Consider the following 19619-nt stretch of genomic DNA (forward strand, 5'->3'; position numbering starts at 1 on the left):
CGCGGAACTCTTCAGCGCAGTTATGGAGAATAACACAGGACAAGTCAATTAAATTTGCAATTATGTGGCATTACGTAGGCTATTTATAATTATATATCTGTTATTATGTTGTGCATATTTTCATCGCGCAGCAGCACGAATTATGCATAGGCATTACATTATGCAAATTATCATTTAAATCATTTGGGTTTCGCAATTAAGTAGACAAATTTTGTTTATATTGCAAATTGACTGACCCAGTGAAAATGGATACTTTTTGGTATTAATGGCGCATAATTCTAATTAATAGGTACGTGTTTAATTAAGAAGTGGAGAGAAATACCAAATTTGGAAAAACTTAGACGAGAATCCCTAGTTTAATAGCCCCTGTAACAGATGGTAGGGTACGGCTTCATTCCGTTTACTGCAGAGTACATGCGCGTATTAATTTGATGGGCACACGTATAGGAATTTAACAGCGCCTGGGACTGTACCGCGTGCCCTAATACGGTCCTGTCGAAATGATTTATATGGGTACTTCCGAGAGAGAACGTGCCCTGCGTTCGTCAAGCGATCACTGCCACAAGCTGGGCGTATTTGTAATGCGCCTGACGGCGCTTGCGGGCGGAGCCAGGCGAGCCTGAGAGTACCAGTCTCCGCGCCGCAGCCGCATTTCCGATCCCAGCGTCTGAGCATCATAGCAGCGCTTGGTAGGAAAATACAGGCGAAAGGGAGCGCCGAGCTGATTTCTGCCAGCGTATAGGGAAAGTCAGGCGCTCGATAATTCAGGGAGACGTTACTCCACTCAAGACGGAGAAATGGTTATTTATGAAAATCATATAGATATTTGATTTAATCATTTTTAATATTTTTGTGACACCAGCGCAGTATATTTACTCTCAAAATGGCCGAGATAACCAACATTAGGCCGGCGTATGGTAAGTATGCGCATCTTTTAACACGAAATTTATTATCGGGAATAATGTCTTTTACTGGTCATTACGGTCTATGTAATATTTAGGCAGATATATGTTAATGAATTATTGTTACACATACCCATTGCGAATTTCTAAGTATTGTTCTACATGGACACCATACAGCGTGTTTGATCATTTTCGAAGTAGTTTCACATGTTTTGAAATAATGTGCGACGAAGATTTATTGGGAATTTAACTCTTGGTTATAATCATGTATTCCAAATGGGTGATATTCATTTAAAATCCCGGCATAGAATACCCAGGGACATTATGTACTGCCCCTGCCCTACAATGGTTTATGGGATGTGGCTGTTTGCGAGAAGGACAACCTTGTCATCTTCACCGGCTCCTTACATTGTGTATAAAAATGATCACATACAGTTTTTGACATATGGGTGTTTTGCCGATTGTTTATCATACGGTCTTGTGTGTCACGATATCTCTTCTTCGTCATTTGCCCGAATAAATGTAATGATGAAATTATGCGTAGGTAATTAAAAAAATAATTATAAGAATGCACTTAATCGCGTTTTAATTGTTGACGGAATACATGCGAATGTTTCGGGATCGCCAGTATCATAGATGGAGAGAAGGACGGCCTGGGCGTATTTTTTAGTCATTGGCTGATTTCTTTTTTCATGGCGCTGGCAGAGCTTCTGGGCTGGGTGGAGGTTGGGGAGGGGGCGGTTGCGATGACGTTATGTCTATTACAAGGGCCAGGCATCGCCTGTCCCCGTTTATCCATTGTTTTTGCTTAACAACCTGGGCTAAAGCGGACTGCCTGCTCCGTGTGCATCAGCCAAGCTAATCACAGTTATGGTCACGGGGAGGATTAAATGCTGCATGAGTAACAAATTCTAAATCCATTAAAAAATATATATTAATTTGCTTTTAATGATTGTTGTTAATGTGGGATATATACTTAGGGCCTTGTTTAAACCTCAATAGTGTGACATGGATTAGGGCTGGGTGTGTTCACTGCTGTAACATCTGCAGAGCTCAGATTTGATCACTTGGTTTAGTCCAATGCTATAAAATATAAAAGGATGCAGATTTCATACAGGTGAGATCAGGGTGTGCCTTTCAACAATAAAGGCCTTGCAGTTTGTGCAAATACAGTTACTTCCAGGAAACTACCCCCTCTCTCACTGTCTATGTAAATGGTCTTAGAAGCCTCCGGCCAGCAGGAGGCGTTGTGGTTAATAACATTGAGGTCATGCTTTTGTACCCTTTAGCTAGGTACTTAACCTGAACTGTTCTAGTGAAATGTCCAATGGGTGAAAATTGCCGGCGTCTTTGGATAAAAGCACAATCTTGACATGAAAAGTAACATTTCACATCATCACATATCTAATTCAGTGCCCTATTCCAGTTTCATCATGCTTGTTTCACCAAACATATTACATTATGAATTTCAAATACTGTGCCCAATGATGTGTGTTGCAGCAATGCCGAAGTATATGAGATACAGATTTACCACTAGGTCAGTAATCCTTCACTCAGTTTCACATTTGAAAGTATGAACATTTGAGAGTATAAATCTCGTGGTTTGTGCACATTGAAGTCAGATGTTGACATGGTTCAAGCTGTAGCTCACAAAAGTGACATGAGGAGTAGAGAAATGACCTGGAGAAGTAACCTAGAGGTGTGTTTGGATCTGCTGACAGTCCTGTGTAGTGCAAAATAAAAAAGTAAAGAAATAGTAATCTACGTAAGCTGTGGAGTTTGTGAGCCCGCGGACTGTTAGACGTCGTGTGGGTGTATGGATAGTGTATAAGATGACCTGCATGTGGACTGTTCTGCTTAATTCTCATTTGTGCCATAATTTCCCCCAGAACACCAGCAGTACGTGATGCGAGCAGCTCAGTCACACCTTTTGAACACTGTGAGAGTGCATAGATTGCCTTTGCTTTGTTTAAAGATTTCCTGATCGGATGAGTGCTAGTGATGAATGATGGGCAGCTCCGTATCACATGCAGGATTCCTGACACGGACAGGGTCCATGTGGCCGTTTCATAATCTCCCACAAAGGACATTTTTCCCATTTTGTACTCCTGTACATGTATCCATATCCATGTTCACTGTCATCAGTGATGTTTTTCAGGTTACGCCCACTATCAAATTTATGCCGCCTTTACAATGGTTTTGATTTTCTTATTATTTATTTTATTTTATTTTATTTTGCAAAAGTGGGATTATTGATGATACTCCACAAATAGGTGAAGTTGACTTGACTTTGACATCAAACTGAGTTTATGGCTGGCAGCACAATGGCCGCCACTACACAAAATGAATCTTTTGTTTAGTGTTAATATGGAAAGAGGTCCTTTGAGTGCCCTAGCAAGTTTGCCAGTTAGCTCTGAGAAAAGCCTTTGCTAATAAAATTTAATGTGATCTACGTAGCACAGCTAAAACAGCTTCCCTACCCTCTTAATAAATTAATTCAATATTTTGTGTACAGTTATTGAGCCTGTTTAATATAATATGCACTTTTAATACAAAAATTAGGCTGCAGAAGTATGGACACACAGGGCACTGGCGGGATCTTCCATCAACACATAATGGGGGAAAATATCTTGACTGCTGAACCATCCATTACTGTGTTTGATGCAGGTATCCATCCCTGCCCACAGGTTTGATGTTCTGTGAGCTCTGTCCCTGCAGGGGGCGCTGGTCCATGACTTGTGTGCCAGTGGGGTAACGAAACACCATCATATGCAGTCTAGCTGTTTTATTGGCCATGGAAGAACCTCTTCTTAGCAGAGCCAACTATAGTCTGACCATAAATTTAATGGGTTGTTAATAGCTTTAGTGCCTATAGCAGTGTATTCTGGGAGTGCAGGGCAATGTTCCCATGACCTAAGAGGGCAGAACAGAAGACTGACTCTCATTTTTAAGGTCACAGCTGGCTTCTGAACCGGGGGGAGACTTTGTGCTAGGGGACCGGAGGGATGCTGCATGCTTCTCTGAGCCATTGGCATGGGGCATCTCCTGTGCCACCTGCCACTCTGCCAGAGCCTCTTAATCCACCGACTTGGCATAGGCTGGTTTTCTGACTGGGCTGGGACTGTCGTGACAGACACTGACACAGAAAGCACACACACACAGCAAAGACATTTACAAATAGAGAGAGGCACACGCCCAAACTGACAATGAGACAGAACAACAGACATGTTTGTTCACATATCATTTCAGGGACCAAGCAGTGACTGTCAGTGTACCATTCCTAATTTCATCCCAGATGTAACAGCAAATGTGATGTATATTCATTGGTAAAGAGACACTGTATCTTGTTTTCCAGGGATTACCATTTTTAAGATTTTTAGGGAAATATGAACACAACATCAGCCGTAGGTCAAGCATAGCCGCTTCTGCTCATTGGGGGATTTGTGCTTCTCATTTAGATCTCACATCTGGGGTGAACATGACTGAGGATCACGGTTAAAAACCTCAGCCGTCGGCCATGTGACACGTGACCGATATATACTTAAAGTATCATTTTAGCTGAACATGAGCAATGCTTGACATTTGCATATCAATTCAGTTATCATATTGTTACTGTAGTGGCGTTGTGGCTGTTTTGATTGCTTTATCTGTAAGTATTTAAAAATATTATAATAGAATATTTATTAAATCATGGCCTTCAGTGTCACTAGTACTATATGATACAATATTGGAATAAATTTTAATTAGGCACTGAACAGGTAGGATTGCAAGACCTTTGCTGGTGGTCCGGTTGTGGGTTTTGGATGATCTGGGTTCCTGGAAATGGAGATTCAGAAGCTGTGCCCACTTAGGCAGATGGAGGTTGTTCCTTTTTCCTGGGGGTTGGAGGTGGCTGCAAGCCCCCCCCCCCCCCCGCCCCCATGTCAGTGATGTCACCGTGCAGTTTCGGCAGCTGGCTCCAGCCGCCTTCCTGAGTCTGACGTCAGCTCCCAGCGGGACTCGAAGGCCGGTTCCTTGGTGAGGAGATCCCCGTCTGAGGGACTGGGCAGGGAGAAATGGGCCACCAGAACCACCAATACAGTGCTACAGGTTTTTTTGTCTAGTAAATATCATCCATGTTGAGGAACCCTGGTTTAGATGAAGTCCCAGTGTTTAGAGCTTGTCACATGACCTGAGCCCCCCCAGGTCTTCTTCTTTAGCATTGTTCCTCCATGCCCCTCCCCCTCACTGCCCAACCCCCTAGTGCCCTCACAATCCCCTTCTTTCCTCTCTTACACTTATTTCTTCTCACTTCGTGTGTACCTACCAATTCTGCTTGATGCTCTTCTTTAGTGCTCTTCTTTGTCAACCCCTGTCACATTTTTTGCTCTGGGAACAAAAATATCTTAAACTGGAATTATGGAGTGTCCATTTGCCTTCGTTTGCCTCTCCACAGCTAATTTGGCTGCTCAGAGTGTGCTCAATGCCTTGGATGCCTGGGCCTTTAGGTGTCAGCTTCATGTACTTCTCCTCCATCTTATCTGCTGACCCTTAGACAGTGCACAGGGACTTCTGCTGTCGATTAAGTTCTACGAAGTGCTATATGTAGATGAAGCTAGACTTCTGTGTGTCTTTGTTTTGTTTTATTCTTGAGATTTTACCTTGTGTGGAAGAGAAACCCCAATCCCCTTGTGAAGTATGGAGGCTCTATGAGTTTGCAAGGACTTTTTGAGGAAATACAATTACATTTCTTTCACATTCAAAGTACTTTATTGTTCCGTAAGGGGAAGTGTTTGTGTTACAGTAGCAATTCACACAAATGACACACAATCACAAGGTAGGGAGACAGAATTACAAATGTATATATATATATAATATATATACTGCATATATACTGCAAAATTACAAACTTTTGTAATTTTGTGCTGTGTGTGTGTGTGTGTATATATATATATCTATATCTGCAAGCTACTAATACTAATAACTAAAATGTACTTAAAAGTAAATCAAAATATTCTCTCAAACAAAAATAAAATAAATAAAATTTAGGAAATTAACTGTACTTCATCTGTATTGTATTCACATTACCAGCTTTCAACGTCATATTGGAACTGTGCAGCAGTTCTAGGAGGAGTCGTACTAGATGGTTACTGCCATGGGCAGGAGTGACCTTCTGCAAAGATCCTTATGACAGCATAACTGAAGGAGTCTCTGATTGAAAGTTGTCTGGCCAGTAGGTTGTGTACGAGGGGTGGAGTATTATCCATAATGTTGAGCAACATTTATCTCTCCACAACCAACTGTAGGGCATCCAGAGTAGTCCCCAGCACAGAGCCAGCCTTCTTCATCAGTTTCTTCAGCTCTGAAAATAGCACTTTCCACGATAGACTGATAGAAGATATACAAGGTGCTACACACATTAAGGACCTACACTTCCTCAAGAAGTAGAGTCCCTTCCTGTAGCCAACCTCAGTGCTGCATTTCCCGTCCACTCTGTTGTCCTGGTGAACGTCCAGGTATCTGTAGCCCTCCACCAGCTCCATCTCTTCTCTCAGGAAGGAAATCGTGTTCAGCTTAGTCCTGGTTCTCATAAAATCCACAACCATCTGCTTCATCTTGGTCATATTTAAGAATAGCTGGTTGTTCCCACGCCATGCCGCAAAGCGATCCCTAGTTTTTATTAGGCTTATTCATTTTATTAATATCTTAAGTTGTTTTCCTAAAATTAAATTTATATAACACTGTTCTCAACCTACAGATGGTCCAGTGCTTGGTACCAAAATAGTGAAGAGCAGTATTGATTACCCAAGCTGACATTGTTAACGGGGAATAGTCCACGGTTTTGCAAACTGTCACATTACTGCTGTATTACTTTTGGTTTGCTGTAAGAACTTCCCCTCGCTGTCACCTCTACCTCATGTCCAGGCTCTCCATTGATCCATACTGTAACCAGCAACAGCTTTCAATTCTCTCACGTTCAGAGACTGCTGGGCCCAGGTCTCTCTGTGTCAATTTCCGTCCACTAGTTTTCTCACATTGTCAATGTTCTCTGCAGCCTTTGTGCCTCTCCACTGTGGAGAGCCTGCTTGGTATGCGGGTCACCGAGTCTTACGGCTCTCAGTTCCCCCAGAAGAGGGACAGACCTCCCAACTTTCCCTCTCTGGGCTTTAGAGATCAACAGCACAGTCTGATAGGATGATGTTTTACATTTCATATTCCATCCGTTGATTGTGGATGATGCGCCACAGAAATGAACACGCCGTTTTTACTGAGGATATTTATGATGCCAGGGTGCCCAGACGCCTTCGTCTCGACACATTTCTGGCTGCAAAAACTGAATTAATTAAATTGTTAATTATGGGGCCTTTTGCATCTCCATTCCAAGTCATGAAGGGGGTGTTGAAGCCATCAGAGACACAGTTAGTAGTGTATTTGGTCAGGAATTCTACTGCCCATCACCTGACATTTTTTACGAGATACAGAGACGGTTCAAGACTCTGATTACCTGATGATCTCCTGGGATCTTAAGTTGAGTGTCATGTGGTTTTGTGAGACAGCCAGTAATCAGAGCTTTTTCACCACACTACCACACCACCCAGCATGCCCTTCTCAGAGCTAATGGGGGGGGGCACTTTATTCTCTTGCATATCCTTCAGCAGGATGCTCTCTCACCTATTCACAGCTTTCCCTTGGCACCAACCTTACATCCTTTTTGGCCTCATTGGGCTTTTCAGGGAACCCAGCTCTGAAACCCCTTCCATGGTTCCTCCACCAATTGGGAGGAGGTCGGAATTAAGCACCTCTGCATTGAGGGACAGGTTGGCATGTATGGGAATGTGCTGAGCAGGGTGTGGTGCTCACCTGTGTCTCCTGAATCCTCCCTGTGATCTCCAGAACCCTCTGGAGGTCCCCTTCATCAAGACAACCATGTTGTTTCACCAGCAATAGGCCACAAAGGGACGAGAAATAATGCCTGGCTTTGTTCATCAGCTAGTGGGTGGGGCATCTTCAAGTTTTATTGCACACACTTGTGGATGGTAATTAAAATGGCAGGATCCCAGTGTAAACCAAACGGCAGACTGCATTATTGCTTAGAGCCTTGGGGTGACGGGGGAGGGTTGTGATCCCTGGCGGTCCAGGTCAAGGCGCCCTTGGGCCTGCGGCAGATGCACGCTAGCAGGTCGTTCCAGGTGCTTCACTCCCAGTGAGGAGTTTTCCCATCTCCTTATCTTCTACTCTCTGGCCCTTTCCCCTCAATCTCTCCCTCCTCCCAAGTCACCATCTCTTTCCCACTGCCTCTCAGTCGCTGTCTTAATTCCCCTCTTCCTCTGTCTCTTTCTACTTTCTTCCCTCTCCCATTCCTTCCCCATGCTCCCCCCCCCCCCCCCCCCCCAACTGCACAGTCCATCCCCGTTTAGCTATGCTGAAACATACAGAAGCTGAAGTCTTGTCACACTGAGCTGCCAGTACACGGCCCTTTGCTGCGCAGTTTCAAAACAACACTGCCAGTGGCCCCCTCTCTCCGTTCCTCCCTTTCTTCCGTTTCTCTCATCTTCAGCAAAATCCCAAAAAAGTCTGTCAAACTGGGTCACGTTGCTTGCTGTGAAATATCGCCAGTAGATCGGTGCCATCAGTGGTTTATAGCCATAAAAAGTCTCTCATCCCAGAAGAACTCGCTGGAGTTCGCTTGTCAGAATCCAGCAACAATTTCTTTGCTTGTGATTGCAAGTGGCGGGATGCACCTTGTGTAGAACTGTTCCACTGCCTTAGCTTGAGGTGAATGAGCTGGTAAAGACGGTGACACTGTAACAGATAGAGACTAGTGGGACATGTAGATGAACTCTATTAAAGACTGGAGCCATAAGTTCCACTAAGAACCACTTGATTTGAAAATTATCCCTCTGGGTGTCTTGAAGTTCATTCTTTGTTTTAATGAAGCCTGACAGTAAGGCCATTTCATCAAGTTAAATTTCATCATATTTTACCTTGGCAATGAACACAAGTTGGTGTCTACTCTTCTTTTGTAGAGGAACCTCATAACTCCTAATTGCAGGGGGGGGGGGGGTGTATTGTCTGCTCCTGATGATGTATTTGTAACCTGTTTGAGCTATTTTGCACACAGTGCCTGACTCTGATTTTTGTGTTAAATCAGGTTTATAGTAGCTCTCTTGTATTTTAAGATGCTCCTCTCTCTCCCCTGCTTTTGCAGATGTGTCCCCAGTGCTGGCAGGCTTCCTGGGTGCGGGGGTCCTGGTGGTGTCCGTGACGGTGGCCGTCTTCCTGTGGACGTGCTGCCAGCGTCGCTACAGGCAGCTGACGGGCGCCTACAAGCTGGGCAGTGAGCCCGGCGACCCGCCGTACCGCTTCATACACATGCTGAAGGGTGTCAGCATTTACCCCGAGACACTCAGCGGCAGCAAGAAAATCGTGCGGGTGGCCCGGCGGCCTGGGTCACATGGGCGGGGCCCCTGGGATGGGGGGCGGGCCGGGCCGGCACTGTTGGTAGATGCAGCGGAGAACGGACTGCTCAGGGGGGCGGAGCGCGAATCCGCCGTTCCTCCCGAGGGTGGCAGCCCAGGATCAAGTGACACCAGTGGGTGCAGCAGCAACACCAGCAAGGCGGCCTCTCCGTTCAGCCCGGCAGAAGACCGCCCCCTGGGAACACTCAGCCTGGCTGTGGACTATAACTTCCCCAAGAAGGCCCTGGTGGTGACCATCGTGGGGGCACAAGGCCTGCCAGCGGTGGACGAGCAGTCGGGCAGCTCAGACCCCTACGTTAAGATGACCATCCTGCCCGAGAAGAAGCATCGCGTCAAGACCCGGGTGATGCGCAAGACCCTGGAGCCTGCCTTTGACGAGACGTTCACCTTCTACGGCGTGCCCTACAGCAGCCTGCCCGAACTGGTGCTGCACTTCCTGGTGCTCAGCTTCGATCGCTTCTCCCGCGACGACGTCATCGGTGAGGCAGTGGTGCCGCTGGCCGGCGTAGACCCCAGCACTGGACGGATCCTGATCACGCAGCAGATCTGCAAGAGGAGCATACAGGTGTGTGATGCTGTGTAACTTTCTGCGCTCATGTTTGACTTAATGCGTGTGAGTGCGAGACAGATAGAAAAAGCCCACATATTTAGTTGGATAAATATCTTATGATGTCATATTTACCCTGTTTAACCTTATTTACCATGTTTGCCTGTATCCTCATCCATCATTGTGAGCAATCTTCAATTTAAACACAAAAGGGGATTGATTCTCCGTAGGAGGGGGCATGTGATATGGTGTGTCACTCTCTGATGTCATGCACGTGACATCATACAGAGGTATCCTAGCAGCATCAGATTAAAATGTAGTGCTTTGAAACATAAAAGAGTATCAGTGATGAAAGGAAACAAGCGGGCTCAGGATGAAGCATGAGATTGCTGTCTTTGATGTGCGTGCACTGCCTGCCTGGATGGTTGTAAAGGACAAATGATGCATTCTGCATAATTTAACACGACAAAAATGGGAAGCCATATTGGGAACAGCCATCACTGGTAATGTTCTGGATTTGATGGCAGCAGCCAATGACACTCTGCAGTCCCAGAAATAATAATGGCAACAACAATAATAAAAATGATAATAATAATAAGAAGAATAGTTGTTGTTGCTGTAATTCAAAAGCTTGGCATTTGCGTCGATTCTTGCCCCGTTTCAACTGTACATGCAGGTCGACAAAAGTGGAGAGAACTAAAGACGATCAATAGAAACTGAGGACCCACACACCGTTACGGATAGTGGACAGTTTCCCGAGAGCCATTTTAGCCCTAAGGCTGTAATTCTGTGTTTTCGGGGGATGTTTACCTGTTTACTGTCTCTGCTGCCACAGGAGTGCAGGCATCACCACATTCACAGACATCAGCTTCCTCCACACCGTCTGTATCACCACATTGACAGCTTCCTCCACACCGTCTGTACCTAATAGCATATTTGTGTATTTTTATATTTATATGCACTGTGGACTATGTTTTGCTGGTACTGGGATCCTACTCGTTACTGGGACTGGTGAGCATGCTGGACAGAGAAGAGAGATGGAGAGAGAAAAAATAGAGGGGTCTTGGGAGATGTAAAACACGGGGCTATAAAAAGGTGACCGTCTACAGAAACGGGCGCAGTTCCGACCTCCATTAAAATTTTAATAGGAGTAGAGAGAGAGAGGCTTTCATTATTCAGACCAGAGTTTTTTTTAAACAGGCCATCAGAATTATGACAGTGATCTATACATCTATTTAATGTCTGAAAAATCCATTAGTTTCCATTAAATGAAATTTGTCTTGCAACATATAATGTTATTATCTGTTAATTATGTATAAACATATATTGTAATAAAGCAAATTCCTAACGCTCCTGGTATGTCAGAATCTAATAACATTCAATTTATTTCCATTTGTTTTTTTCTCAAATTAGTCTGTAGTATCAGTCACTACTTTGTTGCTAAACCAATTAACAAACAGAAAATTAATGTAAAAAGAGGACAATTTAAAACGAAAAAGGTTTATTACCTTTATATATTATTCCTTCCATCTGTGACGCGTGACATGAATGTCCATACTTTGTTTTGGTATCTTCTCATATAATATTCTTTCTCCAGTATTTGATAATATATGAAATATACAAGGGCATTATTTATGGCTAGAAATCAGAGTGTCTTCTGATTGCTGAAAAGTGTTAATGTCCAGCTGTTTCTGATGGAGAAACTGCAGAGATAAACCGTTTGTTTGCACAGGCAAAAGTAGGGGCCCCTGCAGCATGTCACCCTGGGAGACCAAGGCCTCCCACTCTCAGACCTTCTCCAAAGCTCACCCTGGCCTTCTAGTTGCTATGGAGACTCTCAACAGCAGCTCTGTAATCTGCAGAAAGAGAAAGCATGAGCGGGAAAAGGAGGAGGGCAGGGAGTCTGCAGAGCTGAGAAGGATATGGATAGAGTGCAGACTAATGCTGATGGAAAATCACAGCAGTCCTGCACCTGTGTTTGTTAATCTGTGAGAACATGGCCATATTGGTGAGCTTTGTGAGTCGTGATGACATACGTGTCTCTGTCATTGTGTGAGTGTGTGTGTGTGTGTGTGTGAATTAGGTTTATATTACATTGTGGGGATCAAATGTCCCCCACAATGTGATAAAAACCTGATAATTTGACGTTGTGAAGACCATTTTTCAGGTCCCCACAAAATCTGTGAATGCAATCAAAAAAATTAAAATGCTAAAAGTCTCGTATTTTATTTGGTTACTTATGGTTAAGGTTAGAGCTGGGTAGGGGTTAAGGTCGTCATGTCGGGATTAGAGTTTTCTCCATAGAAATGAATGGAGAGTCCCCACAAAGATATTATTACAAACCTGTGTGTGTGTGTGTGCACATGTGAGGGAATGTAATGGCATACATATGTTCTACCTTGCAGTGTGTGAGCCGTGGGGAGCTTTTGGTGTCTCTGTCCTACCAACCTGTCACTCACCGGCTGAGTGTTGCGGTGATGAAAGCCAAGCACCTGCCCAAGATGGACATCACCGGCCTGTCTGGCAGTGAGTACCATGCTAATGAATCTCACCATTCAGCTGTGGCGCGTTTGGGCAGTTTTCTTGAAGGTTATAGGATATTTTATGGAGACGAACAGAAGAGAATGTATTAAGGTTAACTCCCTGACCTTATGCTGCCACGTGATCATAGTTAAGTAGCTGTCATCTACTATTCGGTTCCCGTTTAGAGCATGTTTTTTTTTCAGGTTACACAGTAGATAGTTGTAACAATAAAATGCTCATCTCTCTATGACTCCTCCTCTCATCGAGTCCTTGTCCTTCTTCCATTTTCACCGTCCTAGACCCGTACGTGAAGGTCAATGTGTTTTACGGCCGAAAGCGCATCGCCAAAAAGAAGACACATGTGAAGAAGTGCACGCTCAACCCCGTCTTCAATGAGTCCTTCGTCTTCGACGTGCCCCCCGAGCTGCTGCACGATGTCTCTGTGGAGTTCCTGGTCTTGGACTTTGACCGCACCACCAAGAACGAGGTGGTGGGCCGGCTGGTGCTGGGCGCACACAGCTCTGGTTCCTCTGCTGCTGCCCAATGGCAGGAAGTCATCGAGAACCCCCGCAAGCAGGTCACCAAGTGGCAGACCCTGAGTGAGCACTAGCCCCCCCCACGCCCAGTGCTCAGTAGCTGAGAGGGGTAGGGGGCACAGAGCTCCCAAGTCATATTTCTCTCCTCTAGGGGCTTTGTACAGTGAACTCTCCGTGTCATTGATGATCATTAAGATAATGGGGGAAATTAAACTCCAAACAGACTCTTGGTAATTACGATCAGAGCTTCATCAGTCATGCTGAGTGAACGACAGACTGAACAGAAGTCGAAACAGCCTTGTAAATCAGTTCGATTGTACTGTATGGTACTATATGGGGGGAGACCCAGGGCAAGATGGAGACCTATTACCTAAACAATATGGGGGGGGGGGGGGGGGCTGTCAGTTGTTGAGAATTTGATTCTCCTTTCTCTGTTGCGTATTGGGAAGTGTATAGAGTCCATTCAGTTTATTGCATGCCCAAACAATGACGAGCTAAATGACAAAATAAAAGAAAATAAAAAACAGAAGCAGTTAGGGACACATATTATTGGACCTTGGAATGTATAATTACGCAATCCCTTGGTTTTTGCCCCACCTTGGTGGAAAGGGCAGCAACTTTGAAGGCTTGTGGTGTGGAGCACAGTTTGGAGAGGGTGGGGGCCCAGTTCTGTTCTCTGAAAATGTAGGTGAACTCCATTCGTAAACTCCAGTAGATGTATGGTCATTCCATGTTGAGACTTCCCCATGCATTACCACCATGACACATGATTCACACACGAAAAACATAAAACATGAAAAAGCTATATAAACAAACCATAGGAAAACTCTCTACATAATAGACAGCTTTGAATTATGGCAATAGTTTTATAAGTCTTATACATTTTCTTCTTAAGCATGACTATGGCTTGGATATGATGTGGAAGCACCGCTGGTAGATCTATAGAACATGTGTGACATGTCCAAAGTTCACAGTGGCACAGAAAGACCTGAAAGATGGACAACCGATTAAATCTAGAAGAGACACTCAGCAGGATGAAGGGGCAATTATGTCCTTGAATAATTTGCTTATACCCCAGTCTCATCTTTTACAGATATCTTCATTTTTGTATTTTATGCAGTTTCATACTATGAGCTGAAGCTCATGAAAAAATTATTTTCTTTTTTGCGCAATGTTTTTACAGTTGCATTTACAAATGTCCCGTTTCTTCACATTAAACATCTCAAGCTTTGTTTTGGAGAACGGCAGTCTCCAGGTCCCCATCTGAAGGCCGCCCTCTCCTTGCAGAGGAGATCATGTGACAGTGGACTGTGACGTGTGTCACACTGAGCATTTGCCTCGACGGGCATTGTAAAGCTGAATGCTAAAAGCATTTGCATAATTGGCGACTGAAAATGCTTCTGCTATAGCATTGCCCAGTCACCTTAATGCCTGGTCTTATATTTTTCATTCCTTCTTTGGAGAACAGTGCACCCCCCCCCCCCCCCCCATTCCCCCAACCTCATACATAATACCATCGTCCAGTGACGGCATCTTAACGAAGCCCGCGGCTCAGAACAGGGTCCCCTGTGTTTTCCTCGGACCCTTCCTATGAAGGCTTCTTTAGTGTGCCGTCTGCCGTTGCTCGTTATCTGTCGTTCGTTAGCGTTCACTGCTGTCGCATCACAGCGGAGGAATCCCAGTACCAGAGTTGCCTTGGAAAGTTGGGAACGATGAGGTGGTCTCTTCTTGGGCTGAGCGAGTCTCTCCTCCCTTCACTTAGTGTCAGTTTGAGCCGCTCACCTGTAAGTGTCCTTACAGAAAAAAACAATGTGTTAAAATATTAAATGCAAAACATATTCCATTTTGATATATGCCAAAATATTCAGGATATGCTAAAAATCTGTGCATACATTGTAAAATGTATTCCACAGTTTCTAATATTGCAAAATGCACGTTATTATGTATTAAATACTAAGGCAGGACGATAGATTTTGTAATATATGTTGCTTATTTTTACCATATATTAACATGTGTACATTATGGTCTCTCCCAGACTTCTTGTAAACTGGGCCATTGGTGGCATTCCTACTTTGGAGTACCATTTCAGCATGTTAAAAGTCCCTGCCCAGAGTGTGATACCAACATCACTGGTGCCCTGGTGGCCGTTACTCGATGACACAAACGCATAATTCTGGGGTTGTCGTATCAGAGGTCGTAAACTGTTGTGCCAGGGGCCTGCTGTCTGAAATCACGCTGTGGTTGTGCTTCGAAGGTGCATTGTTTGGACGTAGAGCCCAGGCTGTCGTAGGACAGAGCCCCTTGGGCACGGATGTAACTCCACATGGACCAGCCTCATATATAATACAGGGCTGGTGTATCACTGCCCTCCCCCTCATACTAGGGGACAGAAGTGGAGATTTTCTGCTGTCCAGACGTGGAAGGTTCAGGTTCAGAAAGTACAAATCTGGGCCAAGATTCTGTTTCAACTGACCAGTTGAGTATAAAGAGTTACATTCACGGAGAACTCAGAGTATTTGCAGTACTCTGGGTATTTGAAACAATATCTTGGTTTCGATTTGTACTTTCTGGGCATGAACTTTCCCCCTCTGGTGCTGTCCTTCATTTCCAGGTATGTTTTTGTTTTCGATGCTTCTGCAGGTGCTTCACTATCTGGTACATCATTATTGGCTTTTCTTATTGCTCCTGTGGGGAAAGGGGGAAACTGTACATAGTGAAAAACAATTTCCATTATAATTCCAAATGTGTGTATAAACTTGCTGATCTGCCAGTTTACTTATTCTGGCATCAGTGATGGAAGGAAATGGAACTTAACATAGTGGCGGGAACCTTATCTCCGTTCAGGGGTAAAATCTTCAGGGGACGTCCTGGGAAGGGGAGATGGGGGCAGGGAAAGGACGGAATTCAGGTGCCGGCAGTAAATTCTAAAATAGCATCTAAAAAGTGTAGAATGGGGAAATATCAGATGTTTATTTTGGAGGATCTGTCTCCTCCATCTTGTAAAGGCCACTTTCTGAGGCTGGTATGACACACAGATTCCGAAAGTTTGTTTCGATTCAGCTGAGCACCATGAAAGAACCACAGCTTTCCTCTGGGTAGTGTTCACTGCTCTCATGATCTGGGCTTTGCAGTCAGAAACTTGTGTAGCCAGTTGTTTGTGCCTTTAAATCGCAGATAAAATAATCCAGATTAGCACCTGGACTGGGGTCTCAAACAAGCACCTGCCCCTGCTTCAAACAGGGCTGCTTTTGTCATTTTTTCAGTCATTATTTCCATTTACTTGAACCACAGCAAGGGAAAATTAAGCAGCATCCTCCTACTGTATTTCTGCCACAGGATTACCAGTGACTGCAGGCAGATTCATTTTCAAAGTGCTGTGAGTAAAGGGTCATGCTGGAAGCATGACGACACCAGGCCGGGTATCAGACGCCACACAGTGACTCATGAGTGACACGGCAGGGACGGGATGCAAGGGAATAGAAAGGGTGTGAAGGTGCCAGTGATTAACATGGCTGCCTGGGGGTGGGGGGGTGCAAGCATAAGGAGAGCGGGGGTGTGTCACGAGGATTCTCCCATGCGGTCGAGTCAGTTTTATTCTGTCTTGCTCCTTCATCTGCTCGCCTGTTCCCTCCTTTCCTTCGTCTTCTCCACTCATTATTTTCATCTCCCTAATTTTTTCGTGCCTCCTTTTTATACTATTATACATCATCCATCTTCCCCAGCCGGCTGTGGGGAGGGCGTCCTTTTATGGAAGGTGCGCACATGTGTGTGCGTGTGGCCTCTGGCTGCAGGTGCAGCTGGTACAGTTAGGCGGGGGGGAATTGGCATTGTGGACACACTTGTGTTGGACAGATGGACAGGGGAAGCAGAAGTGGGGATTTTCAGCATGCAAGTTAAGTGGTGCTCTAATTTAGATCAGTGGGGGGGAGCTCTTACACAACATATTCACTATTAGTCACACCTTATTATACACAATTAGGACGCCCATTCAAAGTGATGTGTCCCATATGATAAAAAAAAATCTCAGTACATGTTGTATATTAGAAAACGCTAACATAGAAGTCACATTAAATCCCATACAGATCATGGTAAAAGCATACATAATGTTAAGCAGTGAGTTTGACGGTGATGGTTCTGTTCCATGTGGGATAGTTGTCTTCCTGTGTAGATGTATGCTCACACCAGATGTCATGCTGAAGAGGCTACATTTGCACTCAGAGTGTGCTGGGGGCTGCAGTTGTGATTCATCCTGTTTGCTCCAGGCACAAAACAGTCAGGATGTGTGCATGAGGCCTGAAACTACTAAGTTCCAACTTATGTGTGGTTCACTATGAGCTTCTCTTCTCTACCCCCCGAATGTCTTTCTGGGCAGTGCAGAGAGCACACTATTGACAGGGTGGGGGGTGTGATGTTTAGTGTGGCCCCTCCCCTTACGCTTTGCTGCTTCGCCCCTTATATTTGCTGCAGTTTGGCAGTGGACTGTTTTGATAGTGACCTGTTGGCAGAAAGACCTCCCCTGCACGCAGACTTCCCCTGCAATGGCACCGGACTTCGTAAATGTATTTTTTTGGGTGCCTCGCCCTGATTGCTATCCCAGCACCCCCCCACCCTATGCCAACTTGCCCACCCCCTTCAATGTTTGGTCTCTTGTATTGAGTTGGGGTAAAATACAAAAAAAGAAAAGCATTAATTGTAATAACCACAATGACGTCGAAATGCCAGTAATGGTTTAAGGTAAATGACTTTTTATGTGGGGAAATGCAAATAAAACAGTAACATTGAACTGTGTTTAAAACTACATAATGCCATAAGTCTATGCTAAATATATCACACTGATGCTAACTTGTATGTTGAATTTAACACACAATGAACGTGCAAATAAAAACTGATACACCATTTCTGTGCAACTCATTGACTGTTGACCCCCTGCCCTCTGCCAGATCTCATTTCCCCTCCAGCACACCCACAGTGCGCCAATTCCGGCCAGCCTCGGTTTTGCAGCTGCCAGCATCTTTGAGCGTTTGTGATGATACATAATTCCACAGTCAGATGGAGTGACAAACATGCTGGATGCCGAGGCACCCGGAAGACGGTTTGGCCTGTGGGAGGACAGTGTGGGAGAGAAAACAAGCAACAACATGCAACATTATTTATTGACAAACATATTAGAGCTTCACAGGGATGATATCTATCCCCATTCCCATATATCCTCACGAACATCTGAAATGAAACAAAAATTGTCCCCACCATATCCCAGCATGTACCAAAACCATCCCCACTAAGTCCCCATGTGCACCAAAACCACCCCCGCCATGTCCCCACATGCACCAAAACCTGTGGTATTACCACTTTCCCCATTCCCGTAGATTACTGCGGATACCTGTGGTATTACCGCTTTCCCCATTCCCGTAGATTACTGCGGATACCTGTGGTATTACCGCTTTCCCCATTCCCGTAGATTACTGCGGATACCTGTGGTATTACCGCTTTCCCCATTCCCGTAGATTACTGCGGATACCTGTGGTATTACCGCTTTCCCCATTCCCGTAGATTACTGCGGATACCTGTGGTATTACCGCTTTCCCTATTCCTGTGCAGCTCTCTGATGCATGTAATGGGGAAAGTCATAACAAAACTATGAAATTATTCAAATGTCATGCAATCAAAGGCACCAGTATTCCTTTTGGATTTTGGGTTGAAGGGCACCCAAGAGTTATGCAAGTTTGATAATAAAGAGCTCACTGATTTATGAGGTACTTCTTCGCTGCCGGATTTGCTTATCATGCAAATATATGGCAAATTCAATATACACAGTGTAATATAAGCTAAATGTTTACATTCATGTACCCTGCAGGACGAGTGACATCTATCAAAGTAGCTTCTGCATTGAAATGCTGCACAGCCATTTGAATATCTAGTGCAAGCATAAGAATGGCGTTAAAACCATAAGCAGGGCATTTTCTCTAAGCCTACATCTAATGGGATTCCAAACTGAAAAATGGCTTTGAATACTCACACGCAGGTGAATACATTTACACTCACACAGAACATTTAAATGTCACCGGCCAAATTTTAGTAGAACGCTGTTGAGAGCCAAAGACTACAAGAAAGTAATATGGTAATTATGCAAATGAGCAGGTAAAGCCCTAGAGAGGTGTTTATGTGAAGTCAGTGAGGAAACGCATAATAACAGATTTTGCATTCAAGTGATGCATAGCTAATAGAAAACCAGAAGAACAGGTTGCCTGTCCTATAATTAGACTTATGACTGAGAAAAATACTCCTAATTTATACAACATATCAAAATAACTGTTTCTTATTCCAAAGCAAGATAAACTGTTTAGGAGGATCAGTCAATTTTGAAATTGAATTTAGAGATTTTTCTAATGTTTTTTGTTGACCATCATTGATTAATAAAGTAATTGTTTCCTAAGTGGTATATTAAATAGCAGATGAATTGGTTAGGTTAGATTAGTATAAAGCCATGCACTGCACAGACACCTAGCCCAAGGGGTCTTTGCTGCTGAATATTTGTCATTTTGTCCACGTTTCTTGAGCCTGATCACAGCCAGGCTGCTTCCTGTGGCTGCGCGTCATCAGAACATCACCAAATGTCAACATCTGTGCCTCGGCAGGCCTTGGTTTCATAACC

General features: G+C 44.4%; 1 protein-coding gene across 1 annotated transcript; it reads left to right on the top strand.

Annotated features, from left to right (window-relative positions):
• Nucleotides 1–501: 501 nt before the first annotated feature.
• Nucleotides 502–17863, top strand: LOC111838309 (synaptotagmin-11-like). Its single transcript, XM_023801155.2, has 4 exons — nucleotides 502–917; nucleotides 9091–9926; nucleotides 12314–12434; nucleotides 12731–17863. Exons 1-4 carry the CDS (start codon nucleotides 884–886, stop codon nucleotides 13039–13041), a joined length of 1302 nt encoding a protein of 433 aa, XP_023656923.1. The 5' UTR covers nucleotides 502–883; the 3' UTR covers nucleotides 13042–17863.
• Nucleotides 17864–19619: the final 1756 nt, after the last annotated feature.

This window comes from Paramormyrops kingsleyae, chromosome 23 (assembly GCF_048594095.1).
Source record: "Paramormyrops kingsleyae isolate MSU_618 chromosome 23, PKINGS_0.4, whole genome shotgun sequence".
In the NCBI taxonomy this organism is placed as follows: Eukaryota; Metazoa; Chordata; class Actinopteri; order Osteoglossiformes; family Mormyridae; genus Paramormyrops; species Paramormyrops kingsleyae.